This window comes from Xiphophorus hellerii, chromosome 21 (genome assembly GCF_003331165.1).
Source record: "Xiphophorus hellerii strain 12219 chromosome 21, Xiphophorus_hellerii-4.1, whole genome shotgun sequence".
In the NCBI taxonomy this organism is placed as follows: domain Eukaryota; kingdom Metazoa; phylum Chordata; class Actinopteri; order Cyprinodontiformes; family Poeciliidae; genus Xiphophorus; species Xiphophorus hellerii.
Window position 1 is genome coordinate 17071554 of NC_045692.1, and position 20278 is coordinate 17091831.

At 38.1% G+C, this 20278-nt stretch overlaps 1 protein-coding gene across 1 annotated transcript in view; it reads right to left on the bottom strand.

Annotated features, from left to right (window-relative positions):
• Positions 1 to 20278, bottom strand: part of LOC116711715 (collectin-12) — a 35759-nt gene that overhangs the window by 13779 nt on the left and 1702 nt on the right. The window contains exon 2 of the mRNA XM_032551182.1: positions 18624 to 18674. Coding sequence (XP_032407073.1) covers positions 18624 to 18674 — 51 coding nt within the window. The remainder of the gene's footprint in view (positions 1 to 18623; positions 18675 to 20278) is intronic.

The following is a 20278-nucleotide window of genomic DNA, read 5'->3' on the forward strand; positions in this document are numbered from 1 at the left end:
TACACAAATTTGGATTAGCACACATAGTACAAATATATTTAAGCTTTTGCAGCTGTCTGCATAATTCTGGTTGAGTATTAGAATACTTTTCTGATCAGTAACGGAAGAACCTACCAAATTTGTTGGTTTCCCAACGAGGAACTGAATTGAAAACAGAGTCCATTCATTTTGGACAGAAGTGAGATCAGGAGTAATTCAACAATCTTAACATTAACCTGATTTATATGTTTCAAATCCAGTCCTGTTGTGTGTTTGGGATCATTTCAATGCTGTGGCCAAAAATGTCACCCTGAAATTTGAGGTGTTCAAGAACAACCCCACGTCTTGTCCATAAACAAGAATCCACAATAAGAATCAGAGTTGATTCCTGCACTTCTTTAGTCATGCTATAGATGGGTGAGGGTTCAGTATCAGTGTTTTTTTCTTCTGAAAAGAAACCAGTGATACTGGATTCAAATCTACAGCCAACACTGTGGTATTAGTGCACAAAGATGCCTTCGTAGCCATGCTACAGATGTTTGTTCTTTAAAGTATGGAGCAGTACAATGGTTGAGTTTCTGCAGGAATTTCAGAAAATGTGCAGAACACCACCTTTGGCAGCCAGAGAGAAAAATGTTTGAATAAAAATCCATCATAGTGTCCGTATTAAGCAAAGAAACCCCATCTCAAATTGCTCACTTCTTTTCTAATGTGCAATTACATTCTTGAATTTATCTGTAATTTTAAAGACAGTCCTAAATAGCTTTCAAAACAAGACTTTTTTTTAATAGTGCATCGATTTGCATGGGAAGTGAATAAGAGATCAAATCTAAAACTAATATAAAGTTAAGATTTGAATAGCAATAGAAAATGTGAAGCACACTCACAACAACCCACAACGAAAAAACATGCAGGAGCGTTTAGCTGACTGGATTTTGTAGAAATCATTTAATATAGAACCACAGTGACAACCATCATGATGCAGCAGAACATCAAATTCAGATGTGTAAGAAATTCACCTGGAGGTTTCCCTTGAAATCCAGTTTGAATCTTTCCCCTCATAAAATAGTTTCCACCCTGTTAAAAAACCTCCATTGTCTGTTTGCTTATTCATTCTTAAGCTATTGTATTCACACTACTCCCAAGGAAAATAAAGATACATGTGTATCCTTTTGACAAATCTAATCTTGTGATGAGTCATCTAAAATTGTGTAATACATAGATCTTGCACACTGCATCGCCAAATCTCAGCGTGTTTGTTCCTGTTGTTATTTTCCAAAGTCTTGTAATATGTCAAACCATCTGTCCTTCGTTACTAAGATGTTTTACAGGATCTCTGACATAATGTAATCTGGGCCAAGTTGTTTTACAGTCAGAAGGCAGATGACGGCCCAGTAAATGAGTCACCCGCTGCTCAAATTTCTCAGTGGGACGTTAAAGGGTTTTGCACTAAATCAGGTGGGGCCCCTGTTCATGTTTTTGACAAAAAAAAGAAAACGTTCAGGTGCTGGGTTGAGTGTCAAATTAGGCACTCAATGAGCATATTTACTCTGAGGAGGATTTTGTTGTAGCAGTAATGAAGAGGAGAGAAAAATGTAGTTTTATATCTTGAGACAAAACGCCTGTGAGTTCCTGTGAGTGTTTTGCTCTAATGGAGGCAGCGAATGGAAATGTTGTGCATCCATGCTAAAAACCATCTGCTGGTAATACATTTTTCTCTCGCAGTGGAGGTCCTGGCTCTCAGGATACTTCCCCCTAATAACTGTTTAGCAGTATGGAGAATACATTATGTCCTTCCACATGCCTACTGTGGTCACTTCAAGGTTGTACCTGGAAAGTGACGCAACCAGAGGAAGGGCAGAATTGAGGCCAAAGTTCTGGGTCCCTCTCTGAGTTCATCAGAATGCTTTGGCGCTTTGCTAGGAACTAACACCATCCCAGCGTCTTGTGTGGTCTGGTTCAGGCTCGGTCTCTTGTATTGCATGTTATGGAAAACATACGCCTTCGTCACACGAGACAGTCAGATATTAAGCCCCAAGCCTGTCAACAAAGGAGGGAAAAGTAAGATATGTAAAGATGAGAGAGCCAAGTTTAGCTACAAACAGAATGGACTGGGAGAAAAGCTATAAATTAGAGAAGGAAAGCAAAGAAAGATGTAAGAGCTGGACAGAGAAAAGGATGATGGACAAACTGAAATCCATTCACTTCTGTCAAAAGAATTAGCCAAGAATCTCTCCAGCACATAGCCACATGACAGAAGAACCGTATAAAAATTAAAAAATCAAGAAAAACGTAGCACTTCGCTGACAGGAGAACTCTCAATGTGCCTCAAATATCAGACCCACTGTGAAAATGTAAAAAAAAAATCAAGCTTACATTATTTTACAATCTCTCAGAAATCCAGACTCTAAACACCTCGGCCCTGTCAACGTGGGAATTATGTAATGGAGCATGGGGACGGTGTTAATCTGCTGTGTCTGAGCTGCCAACATATGTACACAGAGCCAAATTGGGGAGTAGGTGTGTAGAGTCCAATTTTTGTGAAGTAATTGTCCGACATTTTCGCGACTATATTTGATGTACATTGTTACCTCTTTCTTACTGAAATCTTGGTGAAATGAGATCACTTTTATCCTTCAAGTACCTCTGTAAATTATGACTTTAGGTAAAAGATATACATGAGAATATGTCAAAAATATTCTAAAAGGCCACCAGAACTAACCTTGGTTACTTAATCCTTTTTACTTCCTTTAATCTATCTCCCAGACAGTCTGGATTGTTTTTGTTTTTGGTAGCTGAAGTCTCATTTTCCATATCAATAAAACTCAGCACTTAGGCTGAGGTGTTTACAGTTAGATCCACTACTTGTTTCTATCAACCGTATAGCCCTTTAATAAAAGTGTGCAAATTTAAAGCTCCAGAAAGCCATGCCATTTTGTTCCCCACATTACAGGACACTGAGACTCTGTGTGAAGTGTTACATGGGAGGAGTGCAATATGAGATTGTAGCTAAAAAGGCATATAATAAAGTTGTATCTTAACTTACCAATAAGATAATTACCAGACAAGATGCAAATAAACTTTTATTTTTATAAATAAAATTATTTACATATTATTTCAAAACTGAGTTGGTCCCCCAAATTTGTTGTCTACAGCATAGGTCCTGGATAAAAACATAGACATTTGCACCACTACTGAATAATGGTGCTAAAGTTTATATTAGATTTTCAGTTTCATATCCAACTTATTCAGTGCTGTTTGATGATTCTTTATGTTCACAAAACAGTTCTGAAACTCATGGCCATCGCTCACAGGTCACTTATTGGCCAGGATGAAATAAATCCTGAGAGATTAAACTCAATGGCACAAACCCCAGATGTAGCACTTAGTATTCCTGGATATGTGGATTAGTTTAAATCAATTACCAACAAAGGCTTCTAGAAAGACTTAAGTGTTTACAAAATAACAAGTAACATAGTTACATTCTTTCATGATCAGTGATAACCCTTTTGTGCATGATGCCCTGATCATTCCCTATCTAATCACATTTTTGCTTGCCACAGAATGGTTTCACTTAAAAATTGACCATTAATGTGCTAACAGTGATCAAAAAGTATGGAAAATGCCAAATAAAAACTAAATAAATTATATTGTACTTCAGTTCTTGTAACTATGAATTTGACAAGTCAGATAAATAAGCTGGTATACATAGTCAGAGTCCATTTCTAAAGCTTTTCCCTCTCCAGTTTTTGAAATATGAAGGAGCTGATACAACAATATCATCCAGTTTAAGCTGTGAAACATGATGTTCTCACATGTTTTTCGCGTGGCTGCATGTAAAAATACCATACAAGAAGTTGCCAAGATGCAGAGTATCACATGATTTTGGAAAAAAGGTCCATTAGGTGTTAAACTAAAGGCCTCATTTTGTTTTGAGAAACTGGAATTGCATGTGTTGCAGCATTTTGGGTACAAGGTACAGTCTGAAACACACAGAACATAAATTATTAGTAAGCCCAATGTTGCCATAAACTTTTCTCTTCTAATGACACTGAAGTTGGCATCTGATCTATTGTTTCAAAATCTTTGCCAAAGTAAAGGAACATTTCACTTATTGTAAGGAATCTGGGCAATATTTACTATCTCTAGTTTAAATAAGTCAAGTCTGGAACACTGATACTTTAATATATTTATTGAGATTTATTAAGCCTTTGTTACTTGTACAAGAATCACCATAGATAAATGATCACAAAAGATTGACACAGTTCAACTTTACCTCATTTAATAATTATTCGCTAAAAAAGTAAACATCAATGATTACCCTGTTATTATACAGCTGAACAAAAACAACATGAAGCAGCATTACAGGAGATCCTGTAGAATAAAGTCAGTTTTCTATGGTTGTTACTAAGGTGGTGGACAGCAGACGTATCCCAGCTTTTTGGCTCCCGTTGCAAAAAGCTGCTGAAGTTGGACTGATGAGAACAGATTTCATGGCTGTCAATCCAGAACAACAAGCTAAAAGACGGCAAAACTCTGTGTAAAGCCAAAGTCAACACTGAGGCTTGGAGTCTGATATCTCAAATAGATGTAAGAATAATCCAAAAACAACTTCATTACAAAATTACTCCCATTCAGTTTTCAGGAGGTTGTGTAACCCAAACGTGTCCTACTACATAGCCCAGTTGATATGAAAGGTAAAAAAGTCTTTAAAAGATAGTTTTCAGATGCTGTCTCCTCAAGGCTGCAGCAGTTTCCAGAAACGTTCCTGCATTGCTTTCTCCACTCCCCTCCCACGAACTCCAAGGCCCCCACTCGACTCTGAAACTCAGCGCTTGCTGCAGTTAAACAAACAGTTCATCTTTCCAAAAAATTTTATCAACAAAGCAGTGGGCAGTGGGAATGGTCTTACTCAGCTCTGAGATTTGGGGCCCACAGAGTGACTTGGGTTTTGGTTTCAAAGCAAAACATCGGAGCTTAAGCACTCCAAAAGTTCTAGTCCTGGGGTGAGTATGTGTGTGTGATGTCCTTTGGTTTTGTGTGTGTGGCCCACTGCTTAATGACCATCACATTAGCATCCAGAACTCGATAGCCTGCCCACACTTGACTTTAAAGGAAAAACAACGCTGTCAGCAAGGAGAAAAGTTAGTCTGAACTGAATCGAGGAAAATAGGAAAGATTTTTATCTAGGATTCAAAACACAATTCAAAGGTGTCCATTGCTCCATCTGCAATGGTAAAAGTACCAAAAAATTTAATCTTTGCTTAAATCACTTATGTCACACTCTTCATTATATCTCTAAAATTACAAAACAATATAAACTGTAAATCTTTAATCGTTTGTCATAGCTTTAAACCCGCAACAGCACAAAACACAAATTCTGGTTAGTTCTATCCGACCTCCTGCTGTTCTCTTCAAGTGCCAGTCAAAATGTGGAACCCACTACAAAGACCCCCATTGCAGATGGAGCAATGGAAAGCAGTTCAAAGAAAAACAAACAGCTAAATGTCACTAATCGGAGAAAACCAGAAATAAAATAAATACAGTGACGTCCTCCCTCTGATGAGTAGCTGGAATAATAAGCCCCAGAATGGTACTTGGGGTATAGTTCAACTTGAACTTTTTATAAAGGACAATCTCTTACAAACACAACTTACTATATGAATATGTTTTTTTTTATTTGAGAGCTTTCTTTTTTTAAAAGTTGTTGTCCTTTGATTTCAACATAATAAAATGCTTTAAAAGAACAGTTTGTAACATTAAAAGTAACAACAAGGTCACAAGTATAGTGAAGATATTTCGAAGGACATGTTTTAATTACGGAAACCGACAAATACGTCATTCTTAGCTATTTAGCCATAACCACAGAGGCAAAAAAACAAAAACAGCTGAAAACACTTCACTATGACATTGGTCTTATTTCAATCTATAACTTTTATGAAAATACTAAAGTTGTGAGGGGAGTGGGGGGGGAAAGAAAACTGAGAAACTGTTGCTTATGGTGCAATAATAGTAAGCAGTAAAACAAAAAGCCATCTAGCCACATGAAGCTCTAAGATTCAGATTTTTCAAGGACACTATTAGGCAAAATCGAGTTTAAATCTATAGCCTAAGCCCAACCCAGACCTAAAAGATATGCTTAATGGTTTTTAAAAAACCTACAATGCATACAGCACAAAGAAAATAAATTAGAACGTGTGATATAAAGTTGTGTTAATCTACTTATTCACAAGTAGCATCAAAAGTAAGATGAAAAAGTTAATTAGACTATAAAAAACAGCGCATTGCACAACTAATGCAATCACATAACCTAAAAGATTTGCATTTGACTCCTCCTACATTCATAACAAGTGACAAAATGGAGATGGAAGCTAAACAAAAGCTAAAAACAGGAGAAGTAACACTACTGAGCCAACAGAGTGGAATGTCAGAGATCTGGAAGTATTTTAAACTGGTAGGTAATGACAACATACACTGGCCAGTGCCAACGTGACGATTAGTCACGTTGAATCGGGATTGAACAAAATGTTTATGGCCTCGGGTCGTGATGGCTCTTTTAGGCCTGATGCAAATGATATAAATTTGTGCAGATGAATAAAATCAGTAGCAAAATTATAAACTTCAAAATCCACTTTGAAAGCCCAATTTGACAACATCTAAAAAAAAAAACAACACCATAAAAAGAGAGAATGTCTTCCTCTGTCATCCCAAGGCAGCCTCTGACATTCAAAAGCACTAAAACACACTAACTGTTCTGATGAGATGTTGCCACATTAAACCTTGAACAGTTGAAGGATTTATGTGTGTCTCTGGAAAACATGCCAAGAATGTAGTGGTCTAACAAACTGCCCCCACCCGAAGAAAAACGTGTCACCAGATCAGCCCTATCCACCACATACCCTGCCACCTGGACAAATAAAGTCTTCACCAGAAGTCTTCATGGACAGACTTCCCTATCCAATCCAGCGTTCTTGACGTTTTACCTCTGCTGTCATTTGTGGGCAGTGGCTATATAACATTATGGTCACGGTGGAAGAAACCGCTCTGTGATTTTAGGGTTTTGTGTAATATCATCCAACAGCAGCAGTAAAATACGGATAAGACTGTGGTCTGGGTGCTGAAGCCCAACTGAATTTTAAATATATTTTCAGATAAAGACTCTACGGTGTCTTATAACGTGATAGATCAACACACACTTAATTGTGAAGCAGATGCAGCAGGTTGTATGGTTATCAAAGCATTTTATAAATAAGAAGCTGAAGAGTGGTGTTCAGCCCCTTTATTTGAATACCTTTAAATAAAATCCAGTCTAGTTACCATTGGTAGACACCTAATGGAAAGATAACTGTACAACTGACGAACTGTGCTCTACATAGCTGAAGCTATAAGTTTAAAGGTGACAATCCCTTTGATTTGATAATGATAATATGACAAAATCTGAAAAGTTGAATGACTATGAATCCTCTTGTGAGGCACTCTACAGCATGACAACACAAATATCAAGCATCAGAAAGTGATGGTTATTTTTTCCATTAAGGACAGTCCAGTACACTTCTTTCTTAAGGAGGAAACCTCAGAACGGAAAGAAAATAACTACAATCATGTATGATGTGCTCACCACAAAAATTCATTCAAGGACACAAACATTTTTAAAACCCACATGCAGAATGTTAATTTACACAATTATGCACATATTCCAAATGCTGTTGAACCTCCAAAATCAACAAGTCAAAATACAGAGAAAAAAAAAAGAGCTGATCAATTGAAACATAACCTTTCAATGCAGCACGGTGGGTCTTTTACTGGGTGGGCCCTCCGACTTCTTCTGTGGTCTTATGCTAGTGTGTGGCAAGTCGGTGTGAAAGACAACAAACCATCCTGCTGCTGGAAGAAGCGTCCATTCAGACAGCCACACTCCAGACGTGAGGGCGGCACGCTCCTCCACTTCCTAGCAGTCAACATGAACCCTCTCAAGGCAAGAGGAACTGCCTGACATCTGGTTTGTGAATCATACACACACACTAACACACACACTGATAGCAATAATCAACTCCAGACAACGGGATTGAATTACTCCACATCACAGTTTGTTTAGAGTTATTAAGAAGTGCCAGAGGACAAACCTTTATCAAGAGCGGGCGTTTAAAATCTGAGATTCAGCCATCGGTTGGAGACAAAACTCATCTGTTGCCACTGTCACTAACAATACTCACGTTGCTGTAGTTTTGCACAGAAATCAGCGGCAAATTTTTTTTGATTTAGGAGAGATCAATTTCAGGAATATTTTCAGAACAAAAAAATCTCAGGATCAAATCAGTAGCAGAGTCTAGCACATAAATCCTTGAAGGAAAGAGTCAGACTCATGGCTGAAATAAATTTATCTCAGCAAGGAAATCTTGGCAGGAAGTTAAAGTAAAATGCAATTACATTCATACCACAAGAGAGACAAATATTAAAGCCAAAATGCCATTGCAGTCCTGAAGATTACATGCAAAAGTATGATCTTTTATCTGCTGATTTATTCATGTTTAACCAAAAAATGTCCAAAGCTGAAGCAAGCACTTAATGTAACTCTTTCATGTTTCTGCTTTTTATTCCTGGTTCAATTTGCTAAAATGAGAACATGTCTTGAATTGGATTTACATGTGTGGTGAATGTTATAATAAGTGCCATACAACATCAACAAGATGATTTATGCAAATTTGTTCAGCTGCCTTCTCAGAGAAAATATTAACGCACACATACACACAAACAACCTCTAAACAAGACAGTTGAGTCATTTTATGAAGTCCTGCTTCAAGTTAGATTGATGAAGGATTTTTTTTTTTTTACGTTCTGTTTTTCTACTGCATAAATATGACCAAACACACATTTTCAGCCTTTATTAAAAATGGGGAATATGTGAGAACATATCACTTAAGTAAGGCAGCTGTTTTTTTTATCTTAAAAGGCAGAAAATGGCTGCAAGAGCATAGTTTTTCACTCTGGTACCATCAAAGTAATAATTAATTGTGTAAAGGTACTGAAACTGTTATTAAAAAAGGCTACACCTACATATTGCAACAAATCATAAGGTAATTGTAAGAAAGGAAAGATATCTGTTAGATCCAAAGAGTGGTGATATCGGGGTAATCAGTCTCCATAGCAACAATTAAACGCTACGCCAGGGGCATGCTAGTAAGACGTCTTTTCAGACCTACCATAAAATTGTAAGTATGTTGAGTTTGCTAATAGCTACTGGCCAAATGTTACTGAGGTTGAATTTGCAAACACACCGCTACCTGTGTGTTGAATAAATTGACACTCTTAAGTACAATCGAGGATCAGTCAGTCATTTTGTTTTTTAAAAAAAACTTCATCCTGCTAGTGACCTTCATTGGCAGTAGTCATTCAGAAAATAGGCAAAATATGAGAGGGAGCAGGAGGTCAGGAGTCATAAAGCTGCATCAATGACTAAGATCCTATCTATATGGAGGAACCGACTGCGTTGTAAATTCTTCAAAATATCTGAAAGTGTTCTATAACAATTTGGTGGCCTTTGCAGAAGGGTTAATATGAGTCATCACTGGATCTTTTAGCAGAATAATGATTTTTAATAATTGGACAAACAAACAGTTTAGAGACCTTACATATAAATCATGTATGTTTAAAATGTATAAAAATGCATGTGCAGTCATATAGCAAACACATGAAACTCATCCAAAGGATTCTAGAGTATTCCAGCAAATTCTTTCGTGGCTTTCAGAGTAAATTAGGTCAGAGTCTAAAGTCCTGTTAATGTGCACATCAGCTGCTATTTCTCCACAAACAAAACTAAACTACCGGATTTGGAAACTTGGAAATGTTGAACAGATGGAATCACAAGACACAGACCTTTAAAAACAGAACGTTCAGAGATGCTTTTACATCAAATTATGCTGAACGGTATCAGGTATGGAATCTGCAAGATAACAGAGATGTACTGTAGATTGAAGGATGTTTTTAGTCATTGTTATTAAACATATCTGTATGATAAGAACTGCGGAAAGGCACCAGAAAATGAAACATAGTGAATTCCATCTGTCTGCAGTCTCATGCACACATGGAAAATGTGATAACCATTATACAACTGACAGGCTTTTGGAGTCGAACATTGCTTCTCTCCGCTTCAACTCCCTTTCTGCAAACCAGGAAGCAGTGGGTTGATTTTGGCAACCCTCAGTTGCCTTTTTCTCCTCCTTTCATTAACATCTTGGAGCGTGAGTACCAAATCTTGAATTTTTTTTTATTGCCTACACTAAAAGAGGAAAAAATTAGAATCCCCAAACACATTGTAAAAGTGTGCCTGTGTGTTCTGCAGCCGGAGGTGTTTGTGAGCACGGAAAAGTACCAGTTGGTTCAACAAAAGAGTGATGCCGTGTGTTTTTCTTGAGCTTAACTCACGTATGTATGTAAAAGCACACACCCTCCAGGGAATACCGGTGTAAGAGCTAAGGTACAAGTATGTTTCTTGCAGTACAGAGAACTGCAGCTTGCCAAAGCAAAGCGTAAGCATTCCAACTGCAGGAGTTACAGAAACACAGGTGTCTTGGCAAACCTTTGCCGTTATTTAATTACTCATTCAAAGAGTCAAGCCCAAGAGTTTGAAAGACACTTTATGGAGGCATTGCTGAACTCCTGAAACTCTCCCCTGACATCTGTAATGTGGGTCACATCAAGGACACCCAGATTATTCTTGAGGAGGAACACACAGACTTTGCTGGTTTTCTTCACTCTTAATGGAGAGTCAGAATAGTGGGTGACACTCAGGGATCACAGGCTATGTTGAAAACAGCAGCTAATTAATAGCACATGCATTCATCTGACAAGCACATCACCAATCAAAGCCTCCTCTTTATAATGTAGCACCTGGAGTTTTGCTATAATGTTTTATATAGCCTAATGAAGCCATGCCAATGAGAGAAACATAAAGGGAGTTAAAGGACAAAAAGGTTTATGGGACCTCTTGGAGCCCAAAAAGATGCTAACACCATTGTTCCCTCGCCATGCAGTCAAAGCTGTTTTTAGAAGTTTAATGATACATCAAAGTTACATAACAAACCATAAAACGAACAACTCAACTGAGGTGTTTTAGATCCCACTAGAGAGGCTTTCTCAAGCCTGTCATTACATTATTCAGGTCATAGGTTTTGTCATCTGGAGCTGCAGAGTTAGAAAGGCCAAAAACACCCTCTGTCTCACTCTGTTGGGATCCTAGGGAGTTCTCTGGCCAGAAGAGTTAAATAAAGTCCCTTCTACAAGTTCTCTACCAGCCCCATGTCGTGAAAGATGCACAAAGGATGTTAACAAGGATTAATCTTGATCTGATGCACAAACCAACTCAGCTGACTCCTGTCAATACAGTAAAGCAGTGCCTCCTCACTGATTTACCGGGCTAAGCCCCGGTTTCACCATGTGTACCTGATGGAGGCCCTCCAGTAAAGACTCTATATAGAAATAAAACTTTGAGTAGATCTACACAGTACCCCTAGTTTATTGTTTAGCTATATCTCTTTCCTGTAAGAAAATATTGCTGTCATTAACCTCTGGGTTCTCTTTGCCTTATTTTCTTAGTCCTGAGTCAGTGTTTCTGTGTTGAACTTCATCTTCACTGGGTTGTTCCACTAACAGACCTGTGGTTACCATCAACTTTGTGCTCTCTTTGTTTTTCTTCCCCGTAGAAAACACTTAGGTAACATGCTATCTGGGAAGTGTGATTCAAATAAACCCTTCTATCTGGAAACATTCAAGCTTTGCTTTATCATCTAAATCACTTATATCTTTACAACAGTACCTCATACTCCTCCAAGCCTATTCAACTACTCCCTGTTCCTTGTTTTCAACCAGCTGCCTTTTTTCCCACCTCTCACTTTTCTGTACTTTCTCCTGGGATAAAATACCATAGTGCCAGACCCCCTTACTCATCTTAAGTCTATGAGATAAGTCTCTCTATCCCAGGGTGTGAGATACTCCCAAAAAGCAGATTTGAAGAAATCCTTCCTCCTTTTTCCAGACACCATCTTATTGTTTATCTACAAGTCTGTCGCTTTACTGTCCAGCAAAAATAAAACAACGTCCCCTAAGTAAAACTGAGATGCAAACACAATGTTGGACGTCTGACTTTATTTATTTCAACTCACACTAATTCAGTGTACTTGGGTGTTTCTGCGGGAAAATAAATTGGTACCATCTGCTTACATTTGTTTATGCGCCATCTCATAAAAGACAGTGATGACATATATTTGTCCTCACTGTCCTCATGTCACAACATTAAGTTATACGTCTTTAACAAAAGAAATGAAGTAAACAATACTGTTTATCTTAGATGTGTAGAGATACACAATGAGCAATGTGTGCAAATAACAAATAATCAGGTACAAGTGCTAGTAATGCAGTTGTTTTATTTATTTGTAAGAACCCAAAATTCTTACAAATAACTAAACTACAGTAGTTTCTCTGTATAAACATGGGGTATATTGCCATTAAAAGAACTGATCCATCTTGGTTGCTTAGTGAATTCTAGTTTGCGTGCCACCTCTGCAAAAAGGCCAGTCATTAAAACTTCTTGCTATTAATACTAGTGGTATTATAGCAAAATGAAATTGATTGAGAAGGACAGCAACTTGGCCACAAAGTTCTTAGCCACATAAAACGATCACTTAAGGCCAGTGTCTTACCCGTAAACTTGTTTTTAATTATTTTGGCCACTTCAAAAGCAGCAGGACCAAACTAAGAGCAAATATATTAGACACATATTCATTTTAGATACTAAACGTCATTATTATAGTAAGTAACTTAACGTAAGAAAAATAGATTATGACAGTTTAAGAAAATATGTGTGAACTGCATGAAGAGAAAGAGAAGTGATCAAAGAAAATTAAGATCATCCACACACATGATTAATGTCTTTGCTGAGACATGCTGACTTTGAATTCTCAAAGCCAATGGAAGAAATTGTGGCATGGCAGGCAGTGAAAAAGGGAATTTTACACCTCGCAGATGTATTAAGTGCTCAGAAGCTGCAGAAAGGAAGAAGAACATGAGAATACAGCTAGGAACCACACAAAAGAGCATAAAATCCTAATATTGCAGTCTGCATTAAAGGTGTCAGAGCTTTACAAGTGCTCATGTTAACATAAGCATGTCTAAATCCCCATCAGCCAGGAGGGATGAGGTGATGGGTGAGGTGTCAGTGTGAAGCAGGGGGTACTCCCTCAACCACAAAGACCCCAGGACTGATCCGAGCTGGTCTGTGCTGACACAGCTGGTTCAAGGCACAGACACCCCTCCAATACCAAGCACGACTCCAGGAATGTTCCAGAGCCTTGCTGGACAAACCATAACAAGTGCAGGAAATAGATACAGTGCATTCAGGGTCCTGCGCCAGCCACAACCCTCCCGAGTCCAGCTTTTCCAAATCCACATGTGTGGGAACAAGAGACAGTGTCGTGAGTGAGACCTCCGACATCAATGCACATCCCAGAACTCTCGTTTCTAGTTACCCTCTAAAGTAAGAGCATCGGTCTATAACTGCATCAGCCATCTTGGAATTTATTGTTAATATTGGGCTTATCGTAATTTGTCTTTATTCATCTTGACCCTCAACAGGATAACCTTGTAAAGTTTAAATTCACTTTAGTGCCCTGAATAAAAATGTTCTCATTCCACTCAATATGTGGAATGGAATACCATTTTCATTCCACTTAATAGGTATGGATACTCATCTGTTTAACTGAACTCTCAAAGCAAATTAAGTTGTAAAAACTAGTAAACTGCAGTGTCAAGTGCTGATTTTGTACCGGAGATGCTGCACTGCAAATACAGGCAACAGCAGGGAATACTCAGGGTGGTGCTTGACCTTAGATGCAAGTGGTGCTTGGAAGTTGGCATTAAATACAATTCATCCACATAGGACTCTAGGACTCTAGGACACCAAAAAGCATTTTGGTGCTTTTTCTGCATCCTTTGATACAGTTGATCAAATCCTGGTTCCTTGACTCAGACATGATGGTTGGTGTTAGAGGTTTAGCTTAGAGCTGATTTCTGTCCTATCTTTTTCACTTGTCGTTATGTCTTATCCTTAGCTACATCTCTCCCTTTGTGTTCCTCAAGGTTTGATTTTGAGTTCACTATTGTTCATTTTATATGTGTTGGACAAAGAAAATCTGGCCCCACTACTCAGACCTTTCTTAGTTACTTGGACACACGTGACCATACCTTCAAAAACTTAGGAGTGGTTTATGACTGTTGTTTTATGGTACATTCAAACTAGCCATGTTTGGTCCGCTCTAATTGAACTATAGTTTGTTTGCCTAGAAAGTCAGATTGGATTGGATAGCTCTCTGCTTTTAGTCATTACTATTCACTACATTTTTAATAGGTTTGTTCATCCTATGAACACTTTGCTAATATCTTTCTATCTTGTCTCTAGAGCACTTTTATTCAGCATTGTTGTTTTGGATGTGCTATATAAATTGTGTTGACCTTGACCACCACAGCAGGTGACTCACGTAGTGTGCTTTGGTGTTGTGATTTTAGAAATAAAATGTTTATAGAAATAAAATGTGCATAAGTGACATTACTTTCTCTTTTTGGTTAGTTGAGTGGTATTACTGCTGAAAGTGAACCACATAAGGGTTAATCGGTACCAGTATATTGGCCAATGACTAAACCAGCCGATAATTGGGCAGGAAGAGTTCAGCCAAAGCTGAAGTAAATTTGTTTTTGCCTAATTGGCCTTTAAATGACAGACCCTCATAGAAAAAGAAATATCTTTCAACCTCAAGTAGCATGGAAACAAGTCATGCCTGACTTTACCTTGGCAGGGCGGACAATAGAATAACCACATGAACTTGATCAGCTTATATATCAAACTGTGTGTCTCAAGTGAGCTGAAGAGGCATATGCATGTATTTGTGTACTTTTAGAAAATGTTCAAATGCCTTCAGGATGACAAGTGAGTCAGAGAGGTTCAGAGACATCTCACTGCTTTTAATGAGGGCGTGTGTGTGTGTGTGTGGGGGGGGGGGGGGTGCGTGTGCGTGTGTGGGCGTGTGTTGGTCTAATGGGCTCAATCTGAGTTCAAGAATCTGGTAAGTCTGCATATCAGTAAAACCGCTGACAGTTCCAAATGTACCTCTAAACATATTTCAGCACCTGGTCACATAGTGTTACATGTACACATGTTGATGTTACACACAGCACATGTTTCATGGGAGCTTTTGGGGAAACTGGGAAACATGCCAGACTTTACTAAAGTGTATATGTTTTATCTTGACTAAATAGAGGCCATGTCAGTAGGCTGCTTTCTATTACACAACAAATTAAACAAATAAATGTTCCTCCAACTACACTCTTGTGGACAAAGATCTCAGAAGTTATTGTTCGAATCTGCTGTAGCCATCCTCTAGGGTTGTATTTTGGAAATGTGTGTGTGTCTGCTTATCCCCAGTGGGAAGTAAGTAGCAAACCAGTTCGTATGCAAGAGGTCTAAATGTGCAGCTGTATTTATTGATGGTGAGAATGTGGACTATCTTTTGGTTAAAGCCAGAGTCACACAGTTGGCTCTCTTGACCATCACAGCTTACTTGGAGCGCTGCCAGACCAGTGTGGGCATGGTGAGGTTGTAGCCTTGGCATGAGGCTAACCTCTACAGTCCTGCATGACATTCTGTAAGACTAAAGTGTGTACGGAGCCTTCTTCTGATGCTAGCATAATGATTTAAAAGCAAGGAACTAACCTATGTGACAAATCTACTGTCTATATGTCAATAGCTAAAACTGATCAGTGTTTGCCTTCATGGTTACCATGCAAACCTTCTGGAGTTATTCAAACTATCCCGTATAGGAATATGAACATTAATAGGAACTCTTTTTTTGTTATTCACCGCATAAAACAGTCAGGATGAATTGTCCTGTTTTTCAGAACTGAGACCTGACTGTAGAAACTTGAGACAGATTCCAAACATTCACAGTTTTGACATGCCTGATCATTTTAAACACCCTCAGACTGTATTAAGGCTGCAATGAATTAAGACCAAGCACGTCAAGAGGAGCTAACTGCTTGATATCCCAAGAGAACTGACACTACAGCTCTAATAGCAGAAGAATGAAAGCTTGTGATGGTTTGCATGCATGCAGTGTTGTTGTGCAACAAAGCCTCCAGAGTGGTGAGGCAGAACCTTGGAGCCAGCTCACCCAAACAGCTGCCCTGTGTCTCATAGGACACTCGGCAAAGAGTTCAGAGACTTTCTGCCTCTGCTTGTACAAACGCGACGGGTTCATCTGAACAGAGTTAAAAAATGAGCTGGATTCAGCTCCCCTCGCCACAGATCTTTAATGTAATACATTCACAGGACTCACATGCGCTCAGAGAGAAAAACAAACAGGACGCCCCTACTCGGATGACCGGGATGAAAGAGATTGCGTTCCAACACAGTTTAAATCCATCTTTTCCGGTGCTGAGTCGGGCAGAGTTGGTCGTTGCTTTACATGGTCTCTGTGGAGGACCTTTGTCTGAATCTTGGTCTGAATGAGTTACACTAAACTGTAACACCCTGCATACAGAAACACAGAGGTCTCCAAACCTGTGTTGAATTAACAGAATTACAGTGTGACAATATTGATATGTCAGAAAAGTGGAGAAAATGTTTTTTTGTGTGTTATTTGCAGTGAAGAAGAAAGAAGTTATGATGAAGTTAGTGACGTTTGATGGGCAAAACTCTTAAGAGTATTCATCTACTCATAAGAGTCTTTCCACTTCAAAGACCCTTTCCAAGAACTGTAGCTTTCTAGGGAATTACACTTCTCAGCTTTAAAAGCATTTACCAGGGTAAAACCTAGGGGTGCACCGATTGCAGTTTTCTGGCTGATCACTGATTACGAATTTATTAAAAATCCTGACCTGCCAATTCCGATTTTGGCAGATACCAATTTATTTTGTCTAAAATGCTGCTAAATGTAGCAAGAAAGTTGATGAGTAACCAACAGTGAGAAGACTATTGTTAACTGCAAACATATAGACCTGATCTGGTGGGCCGGTCTGCTAGTCAAACCTCTCTCACAGCAGAGCACAAGAAGATAATAGTTGATTTAAATACCTTTGCCGAATTAGATAAGAATGATGGTTAAGATCGGCTTCACGTGTAAAAATTGGCCAATCACCAATTTCCCAAAATTAGGGAAATTGACACCGATAAATCGGTGGCCAATAAATCGGTGCATCCCTAGAAAAACAGATAAACCAGATAAAAATGTACCTGAGAATTTATACTGCTGGTAATGTGGAGAGATATCACTTCTAATATTTTTTCTGAAACTTTGAATCAAGGTGTGTTTATAGAAGCATTTCAGATATACAGTAAGTACATTAGTGAAAAAAGAAATCAAGTGAAAAACAAATATGAAAAATTTTGGCTGCAGAACACCAACAAGAAAATTAACACCAGCACACATGACAAAAAGTCAACAAACGGGACAAAAAACAATCCCATAACTTTTGAACAAGTGTCTGATTAAAGTTTTAGGCATCTCTTTTTCCTAACTTCTCGCCGCAGATTGCTGTGTTTTAGCACTAAAGTCAGTCTGTATGTAATGAGTAACAACAAGGGAAGATTTCTTTTACAGTGGTAGTGTCTCTAACTATGGGCTCTTTTATTACAGCCCTGCAGAAAAAAAATGTGTTACCTTTGTTGCTTAAAAAATCCTTTGTTTTAAAACCGGTGCTTGTGTAAATTACTGCAAATTAACTATTATGTTGCTTGCTTCTTTAACAAACACAAGGGTAGATGTTGTCCTAAACACCAAAACAGACCCATAAAAATGTAGTTTAAGCAATCCAGTTTTTTTTTTTTTGTCCCATTCCTGTTTGGGTGAATCACTGGACTTAATTAGCTTTGTTTACATACACAGAAGAAACCATTTTTAAAATGTCTTGATCTGGTTAGCCCCATTAACAGACTGAAGACCTGCTGTTAACTGAACAGTTTCAGTCTTATTTAATAGCTAGCGTCATAATCAATGTTAGTACCAGACACAGGGTCTCTCAAAAGAGTCCTCCTGTTAAAATGAGAAGATATTGTATTTTAAATATATTTTAATGAATCATTTGAAAGTTTTTTCAAGACTAAATCTGACGTATCCTGTATAATTGAGGCAAAAAACAAACTAGTTTGTTGGACAAAAACTGCAATAAGCATGTTGCTGAAATATGCATACCTTAAACAAAAAGTTTGTAAAGCACCTTTTGTTTCAGCTTTCAGGAATCATTCTTCTTCTCAAGTAACACTGCTATGACCTTCAACAACCACAGTACTCCGCCTGCAGTGAGCTGGACCTTACTGCATTTTGAGACCAAATCAGGTGATGTAATCATCAGCATTCGTATTAGATATCTGTTGAGGTTCAGGCATACGACAATTTTTGCATCATGTTTCTGAATATAAGGATAATTGTATGTAAGTAACTGTTTAATATCAGAAAAAGTTAAGCCCACACACTTAGTGTCTGTTCCCGAGGGCAACTTCTTTGAAAAGCCATAAAAGTTTTATAATCAGAGCTCCAAGTGTGCTTGTTTCTCTGCACTACAATTTTAAGACACACTTAAAACAGAAAGAAGTTCCCACTCACCGAACCTCTTGTATCCAAAAGACTGTACTTCCTCCTCGTCTCCAAAATCGTCTGGGGGACATAATGGGAAAAATACAGCAAAAATTAATAGAATGCTGTTGTCATAAAAAAACAGAAACATGGATAAGTTCATGAAGCCAAATACTTAGATTTTCATCTTCAAATTAAATAATTTGTGTAGGAATGCAAGGAAGACTTCTTGTCTTTGTGTTTGTGTTCATATGTGGGGTTCAGTGGTCCCAGGAATGCCACCAGCTGTGGTTTCTCTGGTTTGTTGACGGTAAACTCTAATTACACCATGCCACACTACAATGAAAACCAGGACAAAAACATGGAGAGCATCTTGGGTAATGATAGGCAGATGGAGCTGAGGGGAGAAAGATATGAGTGAGAGGGGAGAAGTAAGAAATGTAGGAGGTGATAACCTGGGACGTCAGAGGGGGTGAGATCAGATGAAGAGACGCGGATAAAGACTGAATCACTTATTTGTTTGCGTAACTTAGTGGATCTCTGTGGCAAAAGTTGTGGGTTTGATTCCAGCTTGCCTCTGTCATGTACCGGTTTGCCAGCAGGCATTGCTTTTAATACCAAATTAGCAACTGAAGATGAATTTATGAGTGGGATTCAGTGAATTTGGATGTAGTGTAAAGCTATTTGTGTGCTAAATAAAATTCAGTCCACTTCCTATTCACTTAGTGTCAATGTCTTTCACATTGGCAAAGGTTTGAAGTTTCAGCTGAAACAAAGCAAGTGGTGGTCAATAAGCTTCATCCTTGAATAGTTTGTTGTAGCATCTAATTGTATCTTCTCTTGGCTGCCTGTTCAGGATTTTGGTTTAATTTCTAATGATTTGATATAAAAGTTCCAGTCATCAAATCCCTATACCCACTTATGCATGCAGAGGTTGCAGGAGAGCTGTTGTCTATCTCCAGTGGTCACTGGGTGAGACTGGTGCAATAGTTCTCAAACTTTATTTTTTATTTTTTTTTTTACCTGTTACTTGTACAGGTATGCAATCTAATTTAGACACCAGGTCTAAAATCCTTCAGTTCAACTAAAATGTGCAGCCACAAGTCTTGCAAGTGGCCATTGTAAGAATTGAAATTTTGTTCAAGTTCTTTACCTAATAAGTTAGTCACATGTTTAGTATGTGACTTGAAGTTTTTTGAATCTATTTAGATATATAGCAAAACACAAAAAACAAAATATTTTGTGTTGACATAACAGCCGGAAAAGCAGCAATCATTTTCATTTTGCTTAAAATCAACAAACCCTTTGTTTTATTGACATTAAGTAACATTTTGAGGTGGAACAAATGTGATGTAATGACATTGAATGCAACTTGTAGACTAGACAGTCAAACTCCATGACAACAGAGTTTATATGTATGTAAACAAGCTTAGAAATGGGGAGTGCCATCAGATTCATTTTACCCCAAAATACCAATGCAATTTACAAAAACAGTTTGTTTTTGTAAATTGTGACAATGAGCTAACAAAAGAATGAATCACAGAGTTAAACAAGCCATTAAATACTTTTTCCAAATCTATAAAAAGTGCAGCATAGTGGTCCTTGACACTCAAGGCTTCCACAAAGTCACTGAAAGTTTCGCTGAAGCAATGAGAGTGCACTGTTGTGTCCCAAAACCAGACTAA